This window comes from Neodiprion virginianus, chromosome 7, assembly GCF_021901495.1.
Source record: "Neodiprion virginianus isolate iyNeoVirg1 chromosome 7, iyNeoVirg1.1, whole genome shotgun sequence".
Lineage (NCBI taxonomy): Eukaryota > Metazoa > Arthropoda > Insecta > Hymenoptera > Diprionidae > Neodiprion > Neodiprion virginianus.
Genome location: NC_060883.1, coordinates 1,293,830 through 1,312,531, shown reverse-complemented (window position 1 = coordinate 1,312,531; position 18,702 = coordinate 1,293,830). Strand labels below are relative to the sequence as shown.

The 18,702-nt window shown below is 40.3% G+C and overlaps 1 protein-coding gene across 5 annotated transcripts in view; it reads right to left on the bottom strand.

Annotated features, from left to right (window-relative positions):
* Positions 1 to 18,702, bottom strand: part of LOC124309293 (synaptosomal-associated protein 25) — a 37,134-nt gene that overhangs the window by 16,148 nt on the left and 2,284 nt on the right. For 3 of the 5 annotated variants that reach the window (XM_046772794.1, XM_046772795.1, XM_046772797.1), the window contains exons 2-4: positions 18,252 to 18,645; positions 13,460 to 13,781; positions 2,527 to 2,568 (exon numbers count right to left, since the gene is read on the bottom strand). In XM_046772794.1, coding sequence (XP_046628750.1) covers positions 2,527 to 2,568; positions 13,460 to 13,567 — 150 coding nt within the window. In that variant the 5' untranslated portion in view covers positions 13,568 to 13,781; positions 18,252 to 18,645. Of the gene's footprint in view, positions 1 to 2,526; positions 2,569 to 4,565; positions 5,706 to 13,459; positions 13,782 to 18,251; positions 18,646 to 18,702 lie in introns of those variants that run through there. The other 2 variants (XM_046772798.1, XM_046772799.1) reach the window with 2 other exon arrangements.

Here is an 18,702-nt window from a genome sequence, read left to right as displayed (position 1 = left end):
TATTATTGTTTTTTTGTTTATCTCATTACAATTTGCACCACCGTCTGTATATATATATATTTGGGTGTGTGTATGTACGTGCATGCGTGTGTGTATATATATATATATATATATATACATATACATTTTATAAATGAATATGCAATGCGTAAGAAATGTTTATGGGGGAAAAAAAGAAAACAGTCATTGTTATTACATATATACGCATGCGAATGTATAAAATATGTTTATACAAATATATGTATGTATATGTATATGTATATACACACACGTGATACAACGCATAACATTCAAACAGATAGACAGGTAGATGGATAGATGGATACATAGATATATAGACAGTTTTGAGATTACGACTGGGAAAGAGGGGGGAAAGGGGGGAGGGGATTTTCTTTTTTCTTTTTATATTCAAAACTATAATATGATATATATAATAAGTATAATATGTTTAGGTGAATGGTATTATTATACTGTTTTTTTTTTTTTATATGCTGGATTCTTCTTTTACTTTTTTTTTTTTTTTTTTTTCTCATTTGCAGTTTCATTTTATTTCCGAAATTTTAATTCGTCGTGTTGAAGGCAAACCGAATCCTCCGCGGATGGCGAATCGAGTAATGTTTCGTTACATGTTTGACTTCTATCGCGTTTGTGATGCGAAGAAAGAAGAAAATAAATGGATAAAATCTAAAAAGATGGATAAGAAAGAGAGAAAAAAAAAAAGAAAACATCCAAGAACGAGTCGGATAACCATCGAGTGTATAATATCATGCCGTAAAATGTTACCGGATTTTAACAGTTCCACATTTTTTGCTCAGTCACGTAACAGTTTTCGAGATAAAGAAAGGAAAAAAAAAAAACGATATTTCGTTTATCTCAAGTTGACTCACGCGATCGATTTTGGAAAAAAGGATAAATTATAAAGTTACAACCGTGCGTCAAGAAATATGATATTGTCATACCTATAGATACATATATCATCGACGTCAAATATGAGAAACAAAAACGAAAGAAATCAAAATTTTAATGTGTTATGCGTGGAAAACAGAAAAAAAGAGTGAAAAAAAAAAATAATAATAATAACATTTCGAACGAGGGCGGAAAATGACGAAAAGGGTGACGAAGTGGATTTTTTATATTATATATACATATATAGATATTATTATATAGTTATTGTTCGGAATCCACGTGTAATTATAATATATAAGATAGGTATAATAATAATCATCGCATCCAATCGCGTCTCATCATCTGCATAATTGTATATGCAGTGATATTCGACAGGGGGGACACGCATATAATGCAAAACTTCGCTGTCGTAAATTAGCAGTTCCATGAAAAGGGGTGGAAGAAAAAAATATAAAATAAAAATATATATATATATATATACATTTGGACGAGGATTATTACGTAACGTGTGCCATAAAAATTTACGTAATAGTATTAGCGGTAGTAGTAGTAGTAGTAATAATAATAATAGTGCATCAGCTTTAGTAGTAGAAGTAGTAGAAGTAGTAACGGTAGTTGTTAGTAGTAGCAGCAATAGTAGTTATGGTTTTGTAGAAGAAGAAGTAGACGACAGTGGTATACATACGCACACACACACACACACACATATGTATGCACACACGTGTATCAATAGCAGATATTTGCGTGTGTGTGCGTATATGTATACACGCAATATATATGTATAATATATACGAGGAAGAGTGCGCAGGCAGTAGAAGACGACCTAGAAGACTCACGTTCCAAATGACTAATTTATACACAAACATTTAACATAAACACATAATATATAATGTAATATAATATTATTGTTTAATATTATTCAGTGGAAAAATAATTTTTCCATTTATCACGACGCGACACACCGTACATCAATTTCCTACGTATAGTAATGATTTTTCGCACTTTTATTTTCCCACTTTAAATTTTAACCGTTTGAATAATTTTGTTTTATCGTTTTTTTTTTTTTTTTTCATTTTTTAACTATATAACTTGTCAACACTCGAGTCATTGTTATCATCGTCAGGCACATCCGTCCCCTGGCAATAACTCTTAATTTTCACGCAATAACAACAAGAACAACAATGATCGTCTGTACGAAAATAATTAAATACATACACATATACGTACACCCATCAAATTTAAAAAAAAAATTTATTCTTATCGTCATTGTGATTGTTATTATTATCATTTCGCGATTACTGTAATAGTTCGGTTGGTTTCGGTTATTAGAGACTATTTCTTTTTTTTTTTTTTTATCCTTTTCTTTGATAATCTCACCTGTAGTGATGGACGACATTTGAATGAAAATTAATCATCGCAAGGGGACGATGGTAACAAGTTACATATAATTATGTTATAATTCTATGTTATACAGTGCTTGTGTGACATATTGGCTTATATTGCCCGTGAGAAAATTTCAATCGTAGAATAGAATTAGTATAACATGGGATTAGAATTGATTGTAGAATTAGAATAAGACGGAAGAAAGAAAGAATGGAATAAAGAAAGAGACACACTTACCTCTTCGCATAGCGCCAGCATACGTCGCGTACTCTCCAGTGACTGTAAAGAGAAATGAGAAAACAATTTTAATCATGCAACTTTACACGTTACTTTACATTTATGTTTTTTGCATTGTTCTTTTCAGATTTTCTTTCCACAGCAGCAATACGTATAAGAAACAATATTAATGATAAAGGTCGATCTGGCATGTGAAGGAATGACCCTCACATGTATACCCGATACAATAACGACTTTTATCGTAATCGCCTGAAACACGCGACGAAAAGAGACGAAAAAACGGAACTTGACTTATCAATTTTTCTATTGTATTACTATATATGAATATTATATATGCAAGGAAAGTAATGATAAAAGGAAAAATACGAGAAAAAAAAATTTTAACATATACAAATTGAAACTTTGTAGTAAAAATAATGCGAGAAGGAAACGACACGAATTTTATAAATTTTATACGAGTAACAAAAATAGAAAGAAACAAAAAACTCTTGGAGAGAGATAAATGTTGAATTACTGAATAGGTTTCGCGATCATACGGTGTTGAAAACTATCCAAAGTACGATCCAACCTGAAACTTGGAATGAAAGTGAGGAAAAAAACATCCAGAGATATCGTCGGTTGCGTATAATAAACTCGACCGGATCGTCATCATAGACTGAAACTTGCAGGCTTGCATTAATAATGAAAATACGACAGGTGAGAAGTAGGGATAATACAACGTGTAAAGGGTGGGTATACCTACTCATAATACGCCTGATACGAATAAATATGGCCGACGCGGAGAGAGGATTTAAGGAGAAATTGGAAAACGTGGGCGTGTAGTATGTATATATCCTTCAGGAGTAAAAGGTCGCCGGGAAATGGAGAGGAGAGGAGAGCTTTTTATACCCCCAGGCATCGTGCCCGTTACATTGTACATACATATGTATGTATGTATATTGTATATGTATGAATGTACGAGAGGAGAGCATCGAGGTATCGGGAAAAGGAAAGCCTACTCCTCAACAATGTAAGTAACTTGCAGAAAGTATGAAAATTAATTGACTCGTTTGGCGAGTAGGCTGCGGAATATTTTCCGTCGTTGGAATAATAATAATAATAAATACGGACGGAATTTTTCGGAAAGGTATCGATCTGGGAAAACTGATACCTAACTTTGGGTTAGCTTAAGATTACTCTCGAAATTCATCGTATCGAAGTTAGTAACGTTATCGTAACGGTTCATGGTGAGGAAAAACAGTTATCTCGGGATTTTGGAATTGTTTGAAATTCAGTAAACGGGAATAAAATAAAACACACTCATACTTCAGAATCTTTCTTTTTTCAAAATCATTGTAACATTGAGAAACTGGTGAAATTTTTTCGCCAATGTTTCGTTACGATAACGTTACCAAGTTCAATCTCTTCGAAATTCTCGTTTCATAATATACCCTGCACGCGGCTGAAGAAAATGTTGAATAAAGGTGGATTGAAAAGATTAGGAGAGCTGAGACAAGGGAGGGAAGAAAATGGTCCGGGGGAATTGTGGAAGGAGGATACGTGGGATGATAAGAGAAATAAAAAGAAGAGTAGTCGGGAAGCAGTCTCACGTAGGCACTTTAAAACCCGGAGTTTCTCTTCCTTACTCCAGCCTCGGCACAGAGGGACTCGGGGAGGAAAGTGACGGCGACTATAGCGCGCTGACCATAGACAAGAAAGGAAAAAGGATGAAAAATGGAAGGGGATATATGGAATGGGGTTCCCGTGGGCGAGACATTCGCTGGAATATAGAAGCCACATGCACCCGGACAGCCAACCAGCCTACTGCTGGTACGACTGGGCGGAGGCATCTAACATTCATTGGATCGTGAAATGGCGGCTTCACCGTATAAAGAAAGCACGTCGAGCGGAGAGAACGAAGGAAAATTGAATAGAAAAAACTGCTACGCGTAAGACGCCTTTGCATAAAGCAATTCATCCCGAGGTTTCAAATTGCAAGCGCATTGGTTTGTAGTTCTTGGTAGTGGCGAGCGGAAATTTCCCGGTTACTTTTGGCGTACCTCTAAAGGCTTTACTTGAAGGAGATGAGAAAGACCCCCGCCACGGTCCACCGTCACGACTTTTTCGGTGTTTATTCCCTCCTTCATGATGTCGACGGTGTTCTACGGTGTTGTACGAGTATAGATTCGGAATTCAAAATTACTGGGTAGGTAGAGTTCAAAAGTCGCACGTCACCAACTGACACTGTACTTCGTCATCGTCGTCTTCTTAGTCTGGTGTGGAAGACCATTTGATCCTCATATCGATGAATGACTATGGTCTTCGAGTCTATTTTCCTCTTCCTGGTTATCTTCGTTATACGTCAGTTCGCTTTTCTCCGCCCACACTATCGATCAACGTATCTCTCATCGACTTGCTCAACAGTCACGATTTCTCCTTCTTCCAACAATGACCGTACAGCGCTGATCCATCGGACCAAAATGACGACGGGCATAATTGCGTTACGTCAGTTGTCGACTGTGTCTTTCGTAGGCGACTCGATGTATCGGTGTGTCGCGAACTCATCAGGGCTTATCCAGCTGATGGTGCGAATCCGATTGACAAGCCGGCGCGAAGGACTGCATAATTATCAGATCTCCTCCTCCTCCTCCTCGACGCTCAGCCAGCTTCTCACCTAGATTCTTGGATTCATCATCACCGTAATGATCGCGTCAAGTGATAATAACTCTGTCGTTGGAGTTGAAAGTGGTCCGCAGAGTTGTGGAATATAGAATTCTCGGTATCTCCACTGAGCTTCGGTTCATCGAATGCGAAAATCAATATCAGATATATCGACCATCGCGATTAAACCCACTCCATGACGTCTCTCTCTCTCTCTCTCTCTTTGCTCCGCACTCTTTAGGACCTTCCGCTTCTCCTTCTAATGTCCACAAAATGAAAACCTTCTAAGAGTGTCTATAAATCGTAATCCTGTAATTCTGTATCCTCTTGCACGAGGATCCCTGAACAACCCACGATCACTTCCGCCGTTCCATCCGTAAACTAAATATCGAACGAATCAACAAGTTTCGAGTTAAAACTACCGTGTATTCGGTGCAACGTTTCTCTCACTACTGTTCCATACCGTGCCCGTTTGCCTTTTGGCTTCTCCCGGATGGTTACAGCTACAGGTACCTCTACGGAGGAAGGTGACGACTTGATGTCGGGGTAACTATCAATGGATGAATGAAGGTGCCGCGAGTCCGTTCACCGCCTAGTATCCCAGAGACAAGAGTCGAGGATTCGGGCGGCTTCGGCGAGTCTCGGTATAAAAGGCGAAGGAGTGAAGAGTGACGTTGTTTGGCGCGCAACAGCGGGTTGCCCGTGGTAACGAGTCAACCGTGGGGTGGTGGTGGTGATTCTTTCCAGTGTTATTCCGCCATTGCGCATAACAACTGCGTTGTTAATTACTGCGCGCCTTGAATTTCATGACGAGGATAAAATAAACTCGGAAAATAAAAAAGCCTTCTTTTCCAAGCGATCAGCGAAATCCAGCACACGTTGGATCTTCCTCGATTTTATCCGAGTCGTCTGCTTGCAATTGGCAAGAAGAGACGCTATTGAAGCGATGATAATTTACGATCTAGCAAATACGGAATTGGCATCCAAACATCGAGTGGTATAAGAGACACGCCCATGACGCGTGTCTTATACCGAATAGAAAGGAGCCAAGTCGAGGGGATGAAAATTTTCCACAACGACGTCGAGGGAACATTTACGCTTACTGATTCTAGAGTCACGAGTTTTCTAGAATTTCGTTTCCCTGTGCAATAGCTTCTGATTGTGAGTAAAGCTCCACCCGCCGACACGAACGTTTCCTCCAACTTTTACCCTTCTCTTTTTGTTCATGTTCTTCTGGACACGAGAAGCATAACTGAACTCTTAAGCTGGTTCAAGACAAAGTTAGTTCGTAGATTGTCGGAGAGTTTGGAGAAAGCGAAGGTGTCGTCGTGTCGTGGCAACAACTGGAGTAAAACTCGTGGGGAGAAAAAAGTTAATTGGCACGCAACGAACAAGTCGGGTTTGAGGAGAATTGTGCGAACAGTGTGTTCGAAAGGGGGTTACGAAAAGAAGCACACGATGAAATCGATTCTCGAGTCAAGTGTGTATATTTCGCGAACAGCATAGTGGATGGGTACACACCGCAGGCTATTTCCACCCCATTGAATGACAAGCCTTCCTCCCTGCCTACGTTCGTTCCTTCCCGCACTCCCGTAAATAGAAACCTCCTGACGTAACCTACGGCTTCTCTCTATATCAGTGAAACGCAAAGTCACCGATGGTTGACGAACTCCCGCATAACCTTTTGTAGGACAAATCCACGTACACGTGTCAGCCAGCAGAAAATAATGGAGATGGATGCCGAAGAATAAGAACCGGTGAAGAATAGCTGAACAAGAGAGACGGAGAGAGCGAGAGAGAGAGAGAGAGGCAGAGAGAGAGAGAGAGAGAGAGAGAGAGAGAGAGGAGTGCTAAGACGAAATTACTTCCTCGGAAGATTGTAACAAACTTCTACTCTTCGAACAAACTTCAATTGACTATCATCATCTTGGAAACTTTTCACGGTCATTCAATGCTGCTGACAATGCGGGAAGATAAAGAACAAGAAAGTCAGAAGTAGTTAGATTCTATCAGTTTACCTCCACGGTAGAGTATATTACTGTAGAAGAGTTGGCGTGGTTAAGGAAAACTCTGATAGTCATACTACCAAGAATTGCTAACAATCAGAGGAAACGAGAGAGGATCGAAAATTTCTTTTCTGTTGAATTGTCAGACTTCCCTTCGGACAAACTATTATTCCTCCACAATTCATACATATTAATCTCGTTCACGGAGGTGGAAAATACTTATTGAGCATTTCTCCGCGCACCTCTGTCTGTTATTATATACGTATAGAAAGAGACATTGGATCGATCGATAGGACGATACTATACAACAGAACATGCAGATGAAGCAGTACAGTATTTTTTCTTTCGAGTTTCCGATTCCGTTAATTACTTTAGAGAGACACCGGCGGACAGGCATCGTCAAGACCTCTCTGACCCTTTGACCTTTCACCTGACCCAAAGGGGCCAATAATCCAACTACTCCCCCCCCCCCCCCCCAAAAACAGTGGAAAGGTATGGCAGTCACGTTCTCCCCCCCGCGCCCAACCAACCCCCCGAAGCATCCTCAGCTATAATTTAACTCTGAAGGAAAACTAACGAAACGGTACACAATGAACGATACTTCTCTCGTTAAGTCTATGGGGGTTACCGCCACCATTATACCTTTGTTAGAACCTTGAGAGTTTTCTTTCTACCCCACACTTCCTAATTATCTATTGATTCTTCACACGATAGGTTTTTCCATGGTACCGAGGAAGGTAAAAATTAGCGGAAATCGGACAGTGGAAGTACGGTGTAAAATGTGTGGAATAAAAAAAGGGCGTTTCTCTCACGCCAGAGAAATGAGAGAGATAAATTTTCTCACACCCAGCGACCGATCTCTACACCCCGTCGTCAAATGACACGGTAACCCCATGACATTAGCAGACGTCGAGAATACCTACTGGAGTCGTTCGTATATATAACATACGTACCTATAACCTTTTCAAACCCCGCATTCTGGCGCTGAACCAGAGTAGTACATACAACGTACAACGTATATACTATACATGGGCAGACGTAGGTATACATACGTACGAAACTATATCATGTACAAATCGCATGGAGACAGAATTCGGAGCAGCAGAAGCATCAGTATCAGCCCCGAGGGAAAAGAACGGTAAATTGTGTGCCACCAAGTTTTGTATTTCGCTTCACATGGATCTCATGTTTTTGACATATCTTAAAGCGAGAAAATTTTCTTTCGTAACATTGAATCTAAGCTAAGTAGAGGGTAAATAGTAAATACACCTCTCAGTGCGTCTTTCTACAGCTCTTTTATTCAATCAATCGCTTCGACAGATTTTCAGGCACAAGTTTTTAGGTGGAAAATGGTCAAAGAATAGGACGGGTCCGAAATGGATTTTTCTCCCTCCACGTTGTAAAACGAAGGGATAAAGAATAAAAGCCTGAGATCGTTCTGTGTGTATTTCACCTGGGGGTTTCTCAAAATGGTAGTAGGAAGATGGGGCGGAGGGTGAGGCGTGTCTCTGTTATTTGCCCGTGAGGGTCAAAATCGCTCGAATTTAACCTTCCCCCTACCCCTAGAAAGTGTCCCAACCCGTAGCATATATTTGCGTACGGAAAATATCCTTAAGCCTTTCAAGCCTCCTTCAACAACCCTCGACTCTCGGTTTTGTGAAAAAGACCGAAAAAAAACAGCCACAGACTACCGCAGAGTTCGTTCGTTCGATGTTGTTTTTTTCCGTAGCGATAAAAAAAAAAAAAAAATAACAATTATACATCAGAGTATGCACGAGGCGAGTAATTCAGAGAGAGAGAGAGAAACCTGAGTGACTCGCGAGTATCAGAAAAACTTATACAACGGTGTAATTACGATCTACATTCGATACACTAAGTTGATACTCGATCCAACGAAACTAGTGAGGCTATCGCTGCAAATGGAATTGAAGGTTAACGGCGGCAAAGCCGAGACGGGAAAAATCTCAAACGGCATCCGTCGAGACGAAAACAGTACCAATTTAAAAAAGTATCGTATAAAAATGCGGAAAATTCTCTCTTTCAAGTCCAACGACGGTTCGAGAGGGTTAGAAAGGCTATTTTATTGACCATTGTTGGGGGTTAGCGTAAAGCATGTGCGAACCGGATCGCGTGCCTTTTCATTACTCGGTTGCCCTGCCTGCACGCGATCCAATCAAACAAACCCATATCGCCACAGCAGGGCGCTTTACCGCCTGCCTACTACCAAGCTCGAGGAATGACCAAGGGAGTCGTTGGACTGGGTAGCTGGCGGCTATCTAGGTTGTCGAATATTCATCAATCATGGCTCGTTGTTGCGTAGGTGCTGGTGCGCAAACAGTATCAGCGTTAACGCGAAGTTGATGAAACGTGCGTTCGTACAATTTTGGAACAGGTGAGACAACACGAACTGAAACCAGTCGTCCCAGAGTGGGCGATAGGAGGTTCTCGAGTACGGAAAGAGAATGAAAGAGAAATGAAGAAAAACAATAGAGGAGGAGAAAAACAAAGGATAGAAAGGAAAGCCAAAGGATTTGGTCAAACCGCTTGGAACGTTTGAGTATATGTTATCTCTGTGGTTTCGTAAACTCGTAGGATCACTGGGGTGCGATGTTAAAAGAGGAGACAAGGGACTACTCGTATTATTATTTTATGGACCCTGATCCTCGAGCAATGTATTATACCGTTGAATGTCGTTACGGTTTAATTCGGGTTTCACTCTGGGTAGTTGGTTATATTTCGTTGTTGTTGTTGTTGTTGTTTGTCAATCGAAAGGCGTATGAAGAAAAAGAGAGATAGCAACAACAATAATGGATGAAAGAACCGAGAAGTAAATTTGTGATGGGGTTTCGGTTCTCACCCGGCGGTCGTTCGTTCTCCAGGTGTGTCTCCGGGGGTTTCGTATGTATTCGATTTCGTATAGATAGGGGAGAACCGAGTTGGAACCAGAAAAAGCAGCTGTCGATGATGGAAGTTTGATTACTCTTCGATATCGGAGTGTGGTAAAAAAAATAAAAATAAAAAACAAAACGGTAACGAGATTCTAAGGTCATCTTTGTCCCCTCGTAAACCCCACAATACCTTCCACGCGATTCTTCGTTTTCCACAACGCTGGGGAAACTCTATCACTGGGAATAACGAAACCAGATGGTTAAAAGCGACACTTAACGAGGTCAAGTGGAAATTGAAATTTGGTGAAATTATAACGAAAAGCTTGGGGAGCTGGCAATTCTCATCGTCATAAATCGTTACATTCTTGCAGCTGCCGTTCGAACTTGCGTAAAAGAGGAGAGTTTCTAATTCCCAATTCTTCCTGACCTGACGTACAATTTTAATATACCCCAACGAGTGCGTGTCTCTCGATAATAAATAATTTCCAGAAACACAGAGAAGCTGAAAGAAAGAAGAATTACGGTATCCGAGGTATGTTAGCAGCTAGAGCAAAGGAAACCAATGACGCTTAGGCAGGGTTTTGACGCGTGTTAGTTCAAGTGTCGGCTGACGTAAGAGGAGAATGGGCATTAAACCTACGTGCGTATGTCGGGTAGGTTTATACAGAGTAAAGGATGGATGATGCAACAGCGATAGTGGTAGGAGACGGTATCCAAGTAATTGATGCAACCCACGCGGGATCATCTAAATTGAAGGGATGGTCGCTGGTTGCGTCGAGCGGCGCTGACGACGTGACGACGTGACGACGCAACCGTAAAATACACGCAAAGTCATGTTCGTGTATAATATGCGTGTACTTTGTATACCGATATTTTCCATGTGAGGGGGGAAAGGCAAGGGGTTCGAGTAGCCGAATGACGACGACGACGACGACACGAACGATAAAGCAATACACCACAAGGTGTGATAAAGACCCGATAAAGATATCGCGGTGGTCGTTTACACTCGACGGTGGGAACGTATACGGAAAGTCGATAACACGGGATCATGATCGTGATAACAACGATGACGGTAATGATGATGGCAATTCAAGCGACACCGGAGACTACTTGAGATCTGGAAACTGCGAGTCTACTATGTATAGAATTGTATTGAATAGACGCTCTTGAACTCGCTTCGAGATACTTTTTGGCAACAAAACAGCGAAGACATCGGGAGCCGAATTTAAACAGCGACTTGAATTTGACAAATCGTAAGTTTTCGAGTGGTTTAGGTATAAGGTTCTTTTTTGCACCGAGAGTAGCTGGCAGAGAGAAGATACATCTCGCGGAGGTTCAGCTTTTTTGCGACTCGACGAGTGGTTAACCCGAACGTTTTAAACGACCTAGCTAAACCTTCACTGCTCTCATTTTTACCGAAAATTCACCCTTGACAAACGACAGCCAGCTGTGCTGACTCGGAAACTCTCTCGTTACGTGGAATCCGCCTTTCGAGCTTCTTTGCAATAAATATCACTGCGCATCATTTAAGACACGCGAGCCTTGTTCCGAACCGTGAATCTAACCAAGAAATGAAATAAGAGTGGAGAATATCACGGCGGGTAAATGAGAACAGCTAGGATGTGATCGTCGAGATTGAGGGTGTGCGCGGATTGGAAGATTTGATGAAAGGAAAAAAGGTGGGCTTGATGAATAATAGCGTCAAGTGTCTGAGTGGGTGGGCACTTCCGACTGACACTGTGAAACTCGAGGATTGGAGGAGGATTACAGACTCCGTAAGTACCTCGACTACTCCCTCTTGCCCTCTTCCTCCTCCTCCTCCTCCCCCCTCTGCAGCTTAATTCTGCTCTCGTAGCATAACCTTCGTGACGACCTTACTTCATCGCTAGACCTAATGAATGAAACCTCGATGACTGTCAAAAATTGGAATAACCAAGTTTAGGTCCCTAATGGAGGAAGCGAGGCGGAGCCGAGCGAGTGGCGGCTCGTCCAAATATAATGTTCACTCTGTATCCGAAACGAACTCACGACGTTGTTACTTTGTAGGGTTTGAGAGACGCCACGAGTCTGCACGCGAGTTGGCACTTTTTTCTGTCTACGATATTTCAGGTTTTCTCTTCTTCGTTTCAGCCTTTTGATCAACGATGACCGTACAACGAAAAAAGAGCGGAGTAGAAACGGAAAGAGGGATGGGACAATTACGACTACAATGGGATGTGCTATAAAACGGGGAAATATTGAGAGTCGATGTGATGTGATATGAAGGAAAGTACCATTTGTCCATCTCTCTGACATGCCCGTAATGATTTTTCTCTTATTCCGTTTGTCGATGCCAGATAATAGCAACGACGAGAGTGTTAGTAGGGATGCAGTGACGCAGGGTACCTACATTAAATCGTGACCTGAATATTGAAATCCAAGGATGAAATTTCACAAGTCAGACCTCACCTACCTAACCATGGAATCAGCCTCCGCCGCGCTTGTGGAAGAAATATCAAATCATCTTTTCCACTTTACGTATAACGAGATGAATAAATACCTCTGTAAAAATTTTTTTTTTCTTTCATTCCTACGAATGAAACATACACTTTTTTGAGTTTTTATTCGCGTTCTTTGCAACGGTATGGAGTCGAGTGTAACGAAGAGAATCATCGACACGGGTCAAATGAGTTTTCCGTTCAATGCTTTGGCAAAAAATACGAACAACAATAAAAATATTGCGCTAAATTTTCAGCATTTCTGTACTACATGTCAACGAAACATGTGCATTTCAACTTTTTTTCGTAACAAAATATGAATATCCAGATTAAAATGAATATTTCACATGGTACCTTGCGTATTTACAAAATATGCTAATGTTAGTCAAGTTGAACCTTTTTTTTCACTCTCTGCACATTATAACTGAAATCGACTTTGGAGATCGCACAGAAGTTCGACACGATTGAGAAAAAATGTGAAAATTTTATCGCGTCGCACATTCGAAATCGATGGTTAAATTACAATCAGCTTGTGAAAAAAAAAAAAAAATATTAATAATAATAATAATAACGAATTCAATGCAAAGTTGATAACAACGAGAATTCACTTGCGCCATACCTTCCGTCGGTAATACCGTTACACTTACCGACGATGATACCGACTTACCGACGACAGTACCTATTTTTCAAGAAATATTGTCAACAACATTGCAATCTTCTCAAACATTTCAATTATTACCCACAGAGTTTGATCAATTTTCTCGCAGTTTTCCCAGCAATTTTATTCCAACACGCGGAATAAAATTTTCCGACGTTCTTCAAAGTTTGCCAATAATAATCTGACGATTTCATCGGGTAATATTTGCAACGACTTTTCAATATTCCAAATATCATGTAAAATTTTCCATTCGTCTCGACTCACCTCATCAGTCGTCTGACCCGCCTTCAACTGGAGCTCCTGAAGTTCAGTACGCGGAGGACCGCCACCCTCAGCTCCTGCAGCGGTGGCTGCTGTCGTTGATGCAGGCATCTTCGGTTTTTTTTTTTTTTTTTGATTTCCTCGTTAATCAATTTTTGGGGGGACGTTAATTGCTCCCCAAGTTTTATCCACCTTCCGGTACTCGCAGGATGTGTTTATCCTCTCCTACGTTTCTTCTACTCCGGCGTTTGGATAATCAAACGATCCGCGATTGATATCACAGAATTAACGACCCTCGGTCAAATTGTTCAAGACAATAATACAGCTGCAACAGAGAGAATAAAAAAATCACATGATTTCATGCCTTTTGCGTTACTGTGATATTATTTTAATTACTTTCTTATATGTATATATTTATGTGTATCGGAAATAAAAAATAATTATAACGAGCACTCTGTCCGATAAGCTTTTCCACGCTGTCCAACCACACCGTGAAAATCGGAATAACCGCGGCAAAGAAGAAGTGGGTCAGTCAGTCAGTATGGCGCATGTGTGACGATGTATATATATATACGTATAGATTAGTTATACATGTGCAAAGCTGCTGCAGAAGCACGAAACGACATTCACGAGTCCTAATCGATCTATGCGTATTTTTTTTCTAATTTGTTTTTGAGTTTCTAATTTTATCTCTCTTGTACATAGTTCTATTGACTCTGGGTTACAATCCTGAGCAATATTGCGTCACACACACACACACATATATATATATATAATACAAAATCACGTACCGCATATACGTGAAAATATACATGTACGTACAAGAGAAGTCGAGAGACAGTTGAGACGAAAAAAAGATAACAACGATATATTATGTACACACAGAGAGTGTGACTTTGAATAAAATATGCAAAAATGGCTAATTACGCTATACCTGCATTAACAAACACACGAGGTGTAATTCTGGAGGTGGGAAAACAAGAGGGGGGAGAGGGAGAGAGAGAGAGAGAGAGAGAGACAGGGAGAGACAGAGGTCGCCAGGGGAGGCGGGTTGCTCTCTCTTCATGCCCCGGGACCGCTAGATCAATACCACAAGAATCGCAGTTTATAGTTACACGTAAACGAATACATAACACGTAAGAACGACAATGTCTATACACACAGGTATATTTGCAAAATGCAATACACGAAAAATGCTTGAAGGGAATAAATAAATGAGTAATATCACACTCGATGCGGGAATTCTCTATGAAATTGTATTAAAAGAAAATGAAAATAAATAAATGAATAAATCGCAGAAAAAAATAAATAAAAACGACGAGTAAAACATAACGCGAATTGTGAAGCGGATAATTTGAGATAATAATTTGAAAAAAAAGTTACATCAAAATTACCATTGATTTGAAATGGTAGAATTTTGCAAAACAATCGTTATTATAAACTGACGTCTTGTGAAAAATGATATCAGAAGTATGAGTTGTTATTATTAATCTCTCTCTCTCTCTCTCTCTCTGGTTGTGAATTTCCCTATAATTGAAACATCTAGATCCAGAGCGAAGGTTGCATGCGAATGATGGCACGAAGGGTTTCGAGGTCAAGAGTAGTAACCGAGCCGCGGGGCTTTACCTACATTCAGGGTCGTGATTCCCATGGCGGAGGTGAACGGAGAAGAGAAGAATAAGACGAATGGAGGAATATAATCGGCGGAACAAGGGGAGGAATCGACTGATTTTATTTAAAGGTTCAGTTGCTGTGATCGCGTGGCGAACCGCCGTTGGCCCAGGTCCTCGCGATTACACCCAACCCGTGTGCATATATTATAATACCCTCGTAATTACATTACAGTTTAGTTATTTATATACAGCTACCCCTAAATTATTATGACGGCGAGTCATGAACTGTAGTGTGTATATAATATGTATGTAGCTGTTCAAAGCGCAGGCAGGCAGCCCGAAGAGGAGGGGGTGGAGGGTCGGAAGGTTGAACGAGATCAAGGGCAAGGGCGAGAAAGGGAGGAAGGAAAGGCGAGATCAAGGCTTTTATATACATGCCTATTTTTCATCGAGACGAATTATTCGAGATTCGATGATAATGTATTGGGTACTACCACAAGTTATTATTGCTTTTCAGCGATTTATCCATGTTTTATAGGAACTTTTATATACAGGTATTCCTTTAAGTTGATAAAACTCGATATTTGTCATTCAATTTTGTCACATAGATTTTTCGTAGTATTTCAAACGCTTCGGTTATACGTACAATTGAAAATTAGGAAAAGTCATTATTTTGTTTCACCCTTTTTCAAATGCATACAACTGCGTGAATTTTAATTATTAACCAAGACAATGCGCCTTTGTTTAAAAGTAAGGAATAATCAGACTTATAACTACCACGATCAGCACTATTAATGAATAATATATTTAATCGTGCGAATCGTTACGTTTGTAGTTTTGATTTGATTGAACATTTTGATCCGTTATTCTCGAATTTGCACTCAAAAGTAGACTGAATTTTGTGATAAAAAAAATTGAAATGGACGTATTTTTAACGATAGAAATAACGTTATCAAGTCATACATAAATATTACACAAATACCGTGAATTTTATTTAAACACTCTGCGGTTTTTATCATTAGTGATTGTAGTCGTTTCAAATGAGATAAGTGAGAATATGATTATTCAGAATGGCAAATGTAATATTCTCACTCTGTACAAGAGGAAAGTAAAAAAAACAACTGTTTCATTCGATGAATGAAATTAAAGGATGATAAACAAGCTTGAAGAATGATTCAAGGATTACGCATTCGCATAACCCGGAACAGAATGCCGGTAGGTAAAGCGTTTTGTACCTATACCCATATATACCGGAGTGTATTATATACACAAACGGTGTATGACAATTCATGCTAATGCGATGATCATTTATATTTATAGTATCCGTGCTTTGACCGAGCAACCACTTTGACCGCGGTATAATATGAATAGAACGGATTGTAAATTAATACTACAGACACGAAATACAAGCGATATCGATCGATCGATCAGTCAATCAATCGCACAATTGGCTACGAATTGAACTCGAGAACTCCTTGCGCAATTACGCGAATACATGCATAATGCATTTACGAACGCTGAATTGTACGTTAATTGGTTAATTACGAGGGATTCTTATTCCGAATTCGGTATATGTATAAATACAAACGCGGTGTGAGTGAATTAAAGGTGATTCGGAACACCGGTAGAAATCTCAAATAAAACCGATAATCTATCCTCGTCTGTACAAAAATTTGCAAACGGAGCCAAGATTTTCAATAATTTTTATAGAAATACATTAGCAAGAATTTCAATGAATAAAAAGAAATCCATAAATTTCAAACAATTTAACAATTTAATAATGTTCATGCATGAAAAATTAATTTTCCACGTAAGATTACAACAACAATAACGCGGGGAGCAATTTTCGAAATCGTACGAATCACTCTGGTATGAGAGAAAAGGAAGAGAAAAATATCTACGGAAGAAAGTGAAGAAATCGTGTTAAAAACTCATAACTACCAAGAGGAAAGAGGGACGGTTGGTTGTGTTTGGGAGAGGACGTGTAAGAGTTACAGGAGCAGCGCGGGGAAATGAACATAAGAGAAACACTCAGAGTAGCAGGAACGAGAAAAACGCCGACGATGCTCAGGAAAGAATGAACCGGGGAAATTGGCTCGAAACTCGTGTTATACACGGAGTTCAAGAGGAATAAGGGTGGTGATTTTATCGTCAACAGTACTTGTATTAAATCTTGTACAGAGTGCAGGCTCGTTTCGTTACCGTTTCAATTCGGTTTTTCTTTGCATTGATAGGCGATTTTTCTTCAACTTGCGAAAGAAGATTGGAAAAAAATTCTTACGACGACATTCATCGAACTTCATTTAACACGACACATTTACAGTGTCTGAACATACTATTTCAGAAAACTGAAGTTAGTAACGTTAACGTAACGGAACGTCGTGGAAAAAATCGTTATTGTACAATTGTAGAACGACTTTTAAGGAGTTCACTTTTCAAAATATCAACATGTTTTCTTTTTGTTGTTATTTACTAGCCTGAATTTCAGAAAATCCTAAAGGGTCCGAGTAACGATTTTTGCTGAACATGCATCGTTAAAGTAACGTCACTAACTTCAACCTCATAAAATCTTCTGTCCCAGTCTCTATTCAAAGGCGAGAAATACAACCGTCTATAGATCAACTACAAGACGAATGACGTCACGTCATTTACCTCGCATTCTTTTGCGTTTTCAAATTTTTCACAGATATGACAAACGCATGGATATATTATATATATTATATATATATATATATATATATATATATATATATATATATATATATATATATAGACACAGGAGATAAAGCGGCCGTCGGCTTTACCGGCTAGCAATAAAACCGCGACGACGAGTTGAGTAGAAAACACGCGTACAGATGCAGCATGTGAGACGTAAGGCCTGTTATCATTGTGGGGAAAAAGGCGATTCTGCGGGTAGATAAGAAGTGATTTAAGTCAACGGGAACTGTTTGCCTCGCGGCATAAAATCGCCAGACACAAGTTCGTTAGCTGGAAAATCGATAGCGGAGAAGGAATGGGCAAGGCGGCGGGGGGGGGGGGGGGGGTGGAGAGGGGGGTACCACACGGAGACATCCCCGCCCACTCGAACCTCGCACTTCGTAGGCAGGATAGATAACATCGCGTGAAAAATTACTTGTCGGTGAGTGTACATTTGCGAAGGAATACTGTCGGGTTTTACTCACCGGAATCGCCGATCGTAAAGTTGACGGTCTCCAGAATGTTGTCGGGGAAGAGATCCTCCTCCTGCGTTGTCAAGGACCAGCCAGCGGCGAGGGGCACTAACTGTTTTATCACCACGAGCCGCACGACTGACAGACGCACACACTGCACTGCACCTGCCGCGAACTACCAGGTCGACACTCTGCGCTGGCTCAGCGGTCTGACATCCGGAAGTCGGTGCGGGTCGATCGATCGTTTCGCGACTCTATCGACAGCTCCGCATCGATATTGGCCGCGGAACTGTGTCGGATTCAAACACGCGAACCGCAGCGGTAACTGACGCCGAATGTTGGAACCGGTGAAACATCTGAACAACGATGTGTTCCAAAATCCGATCGAAGCGTTTGGTGGTTTCCTCTGCAAAAAAAAATTACGTTGGTAGCAGTTGGCCTACGAGATATGTAGCATTTGTTT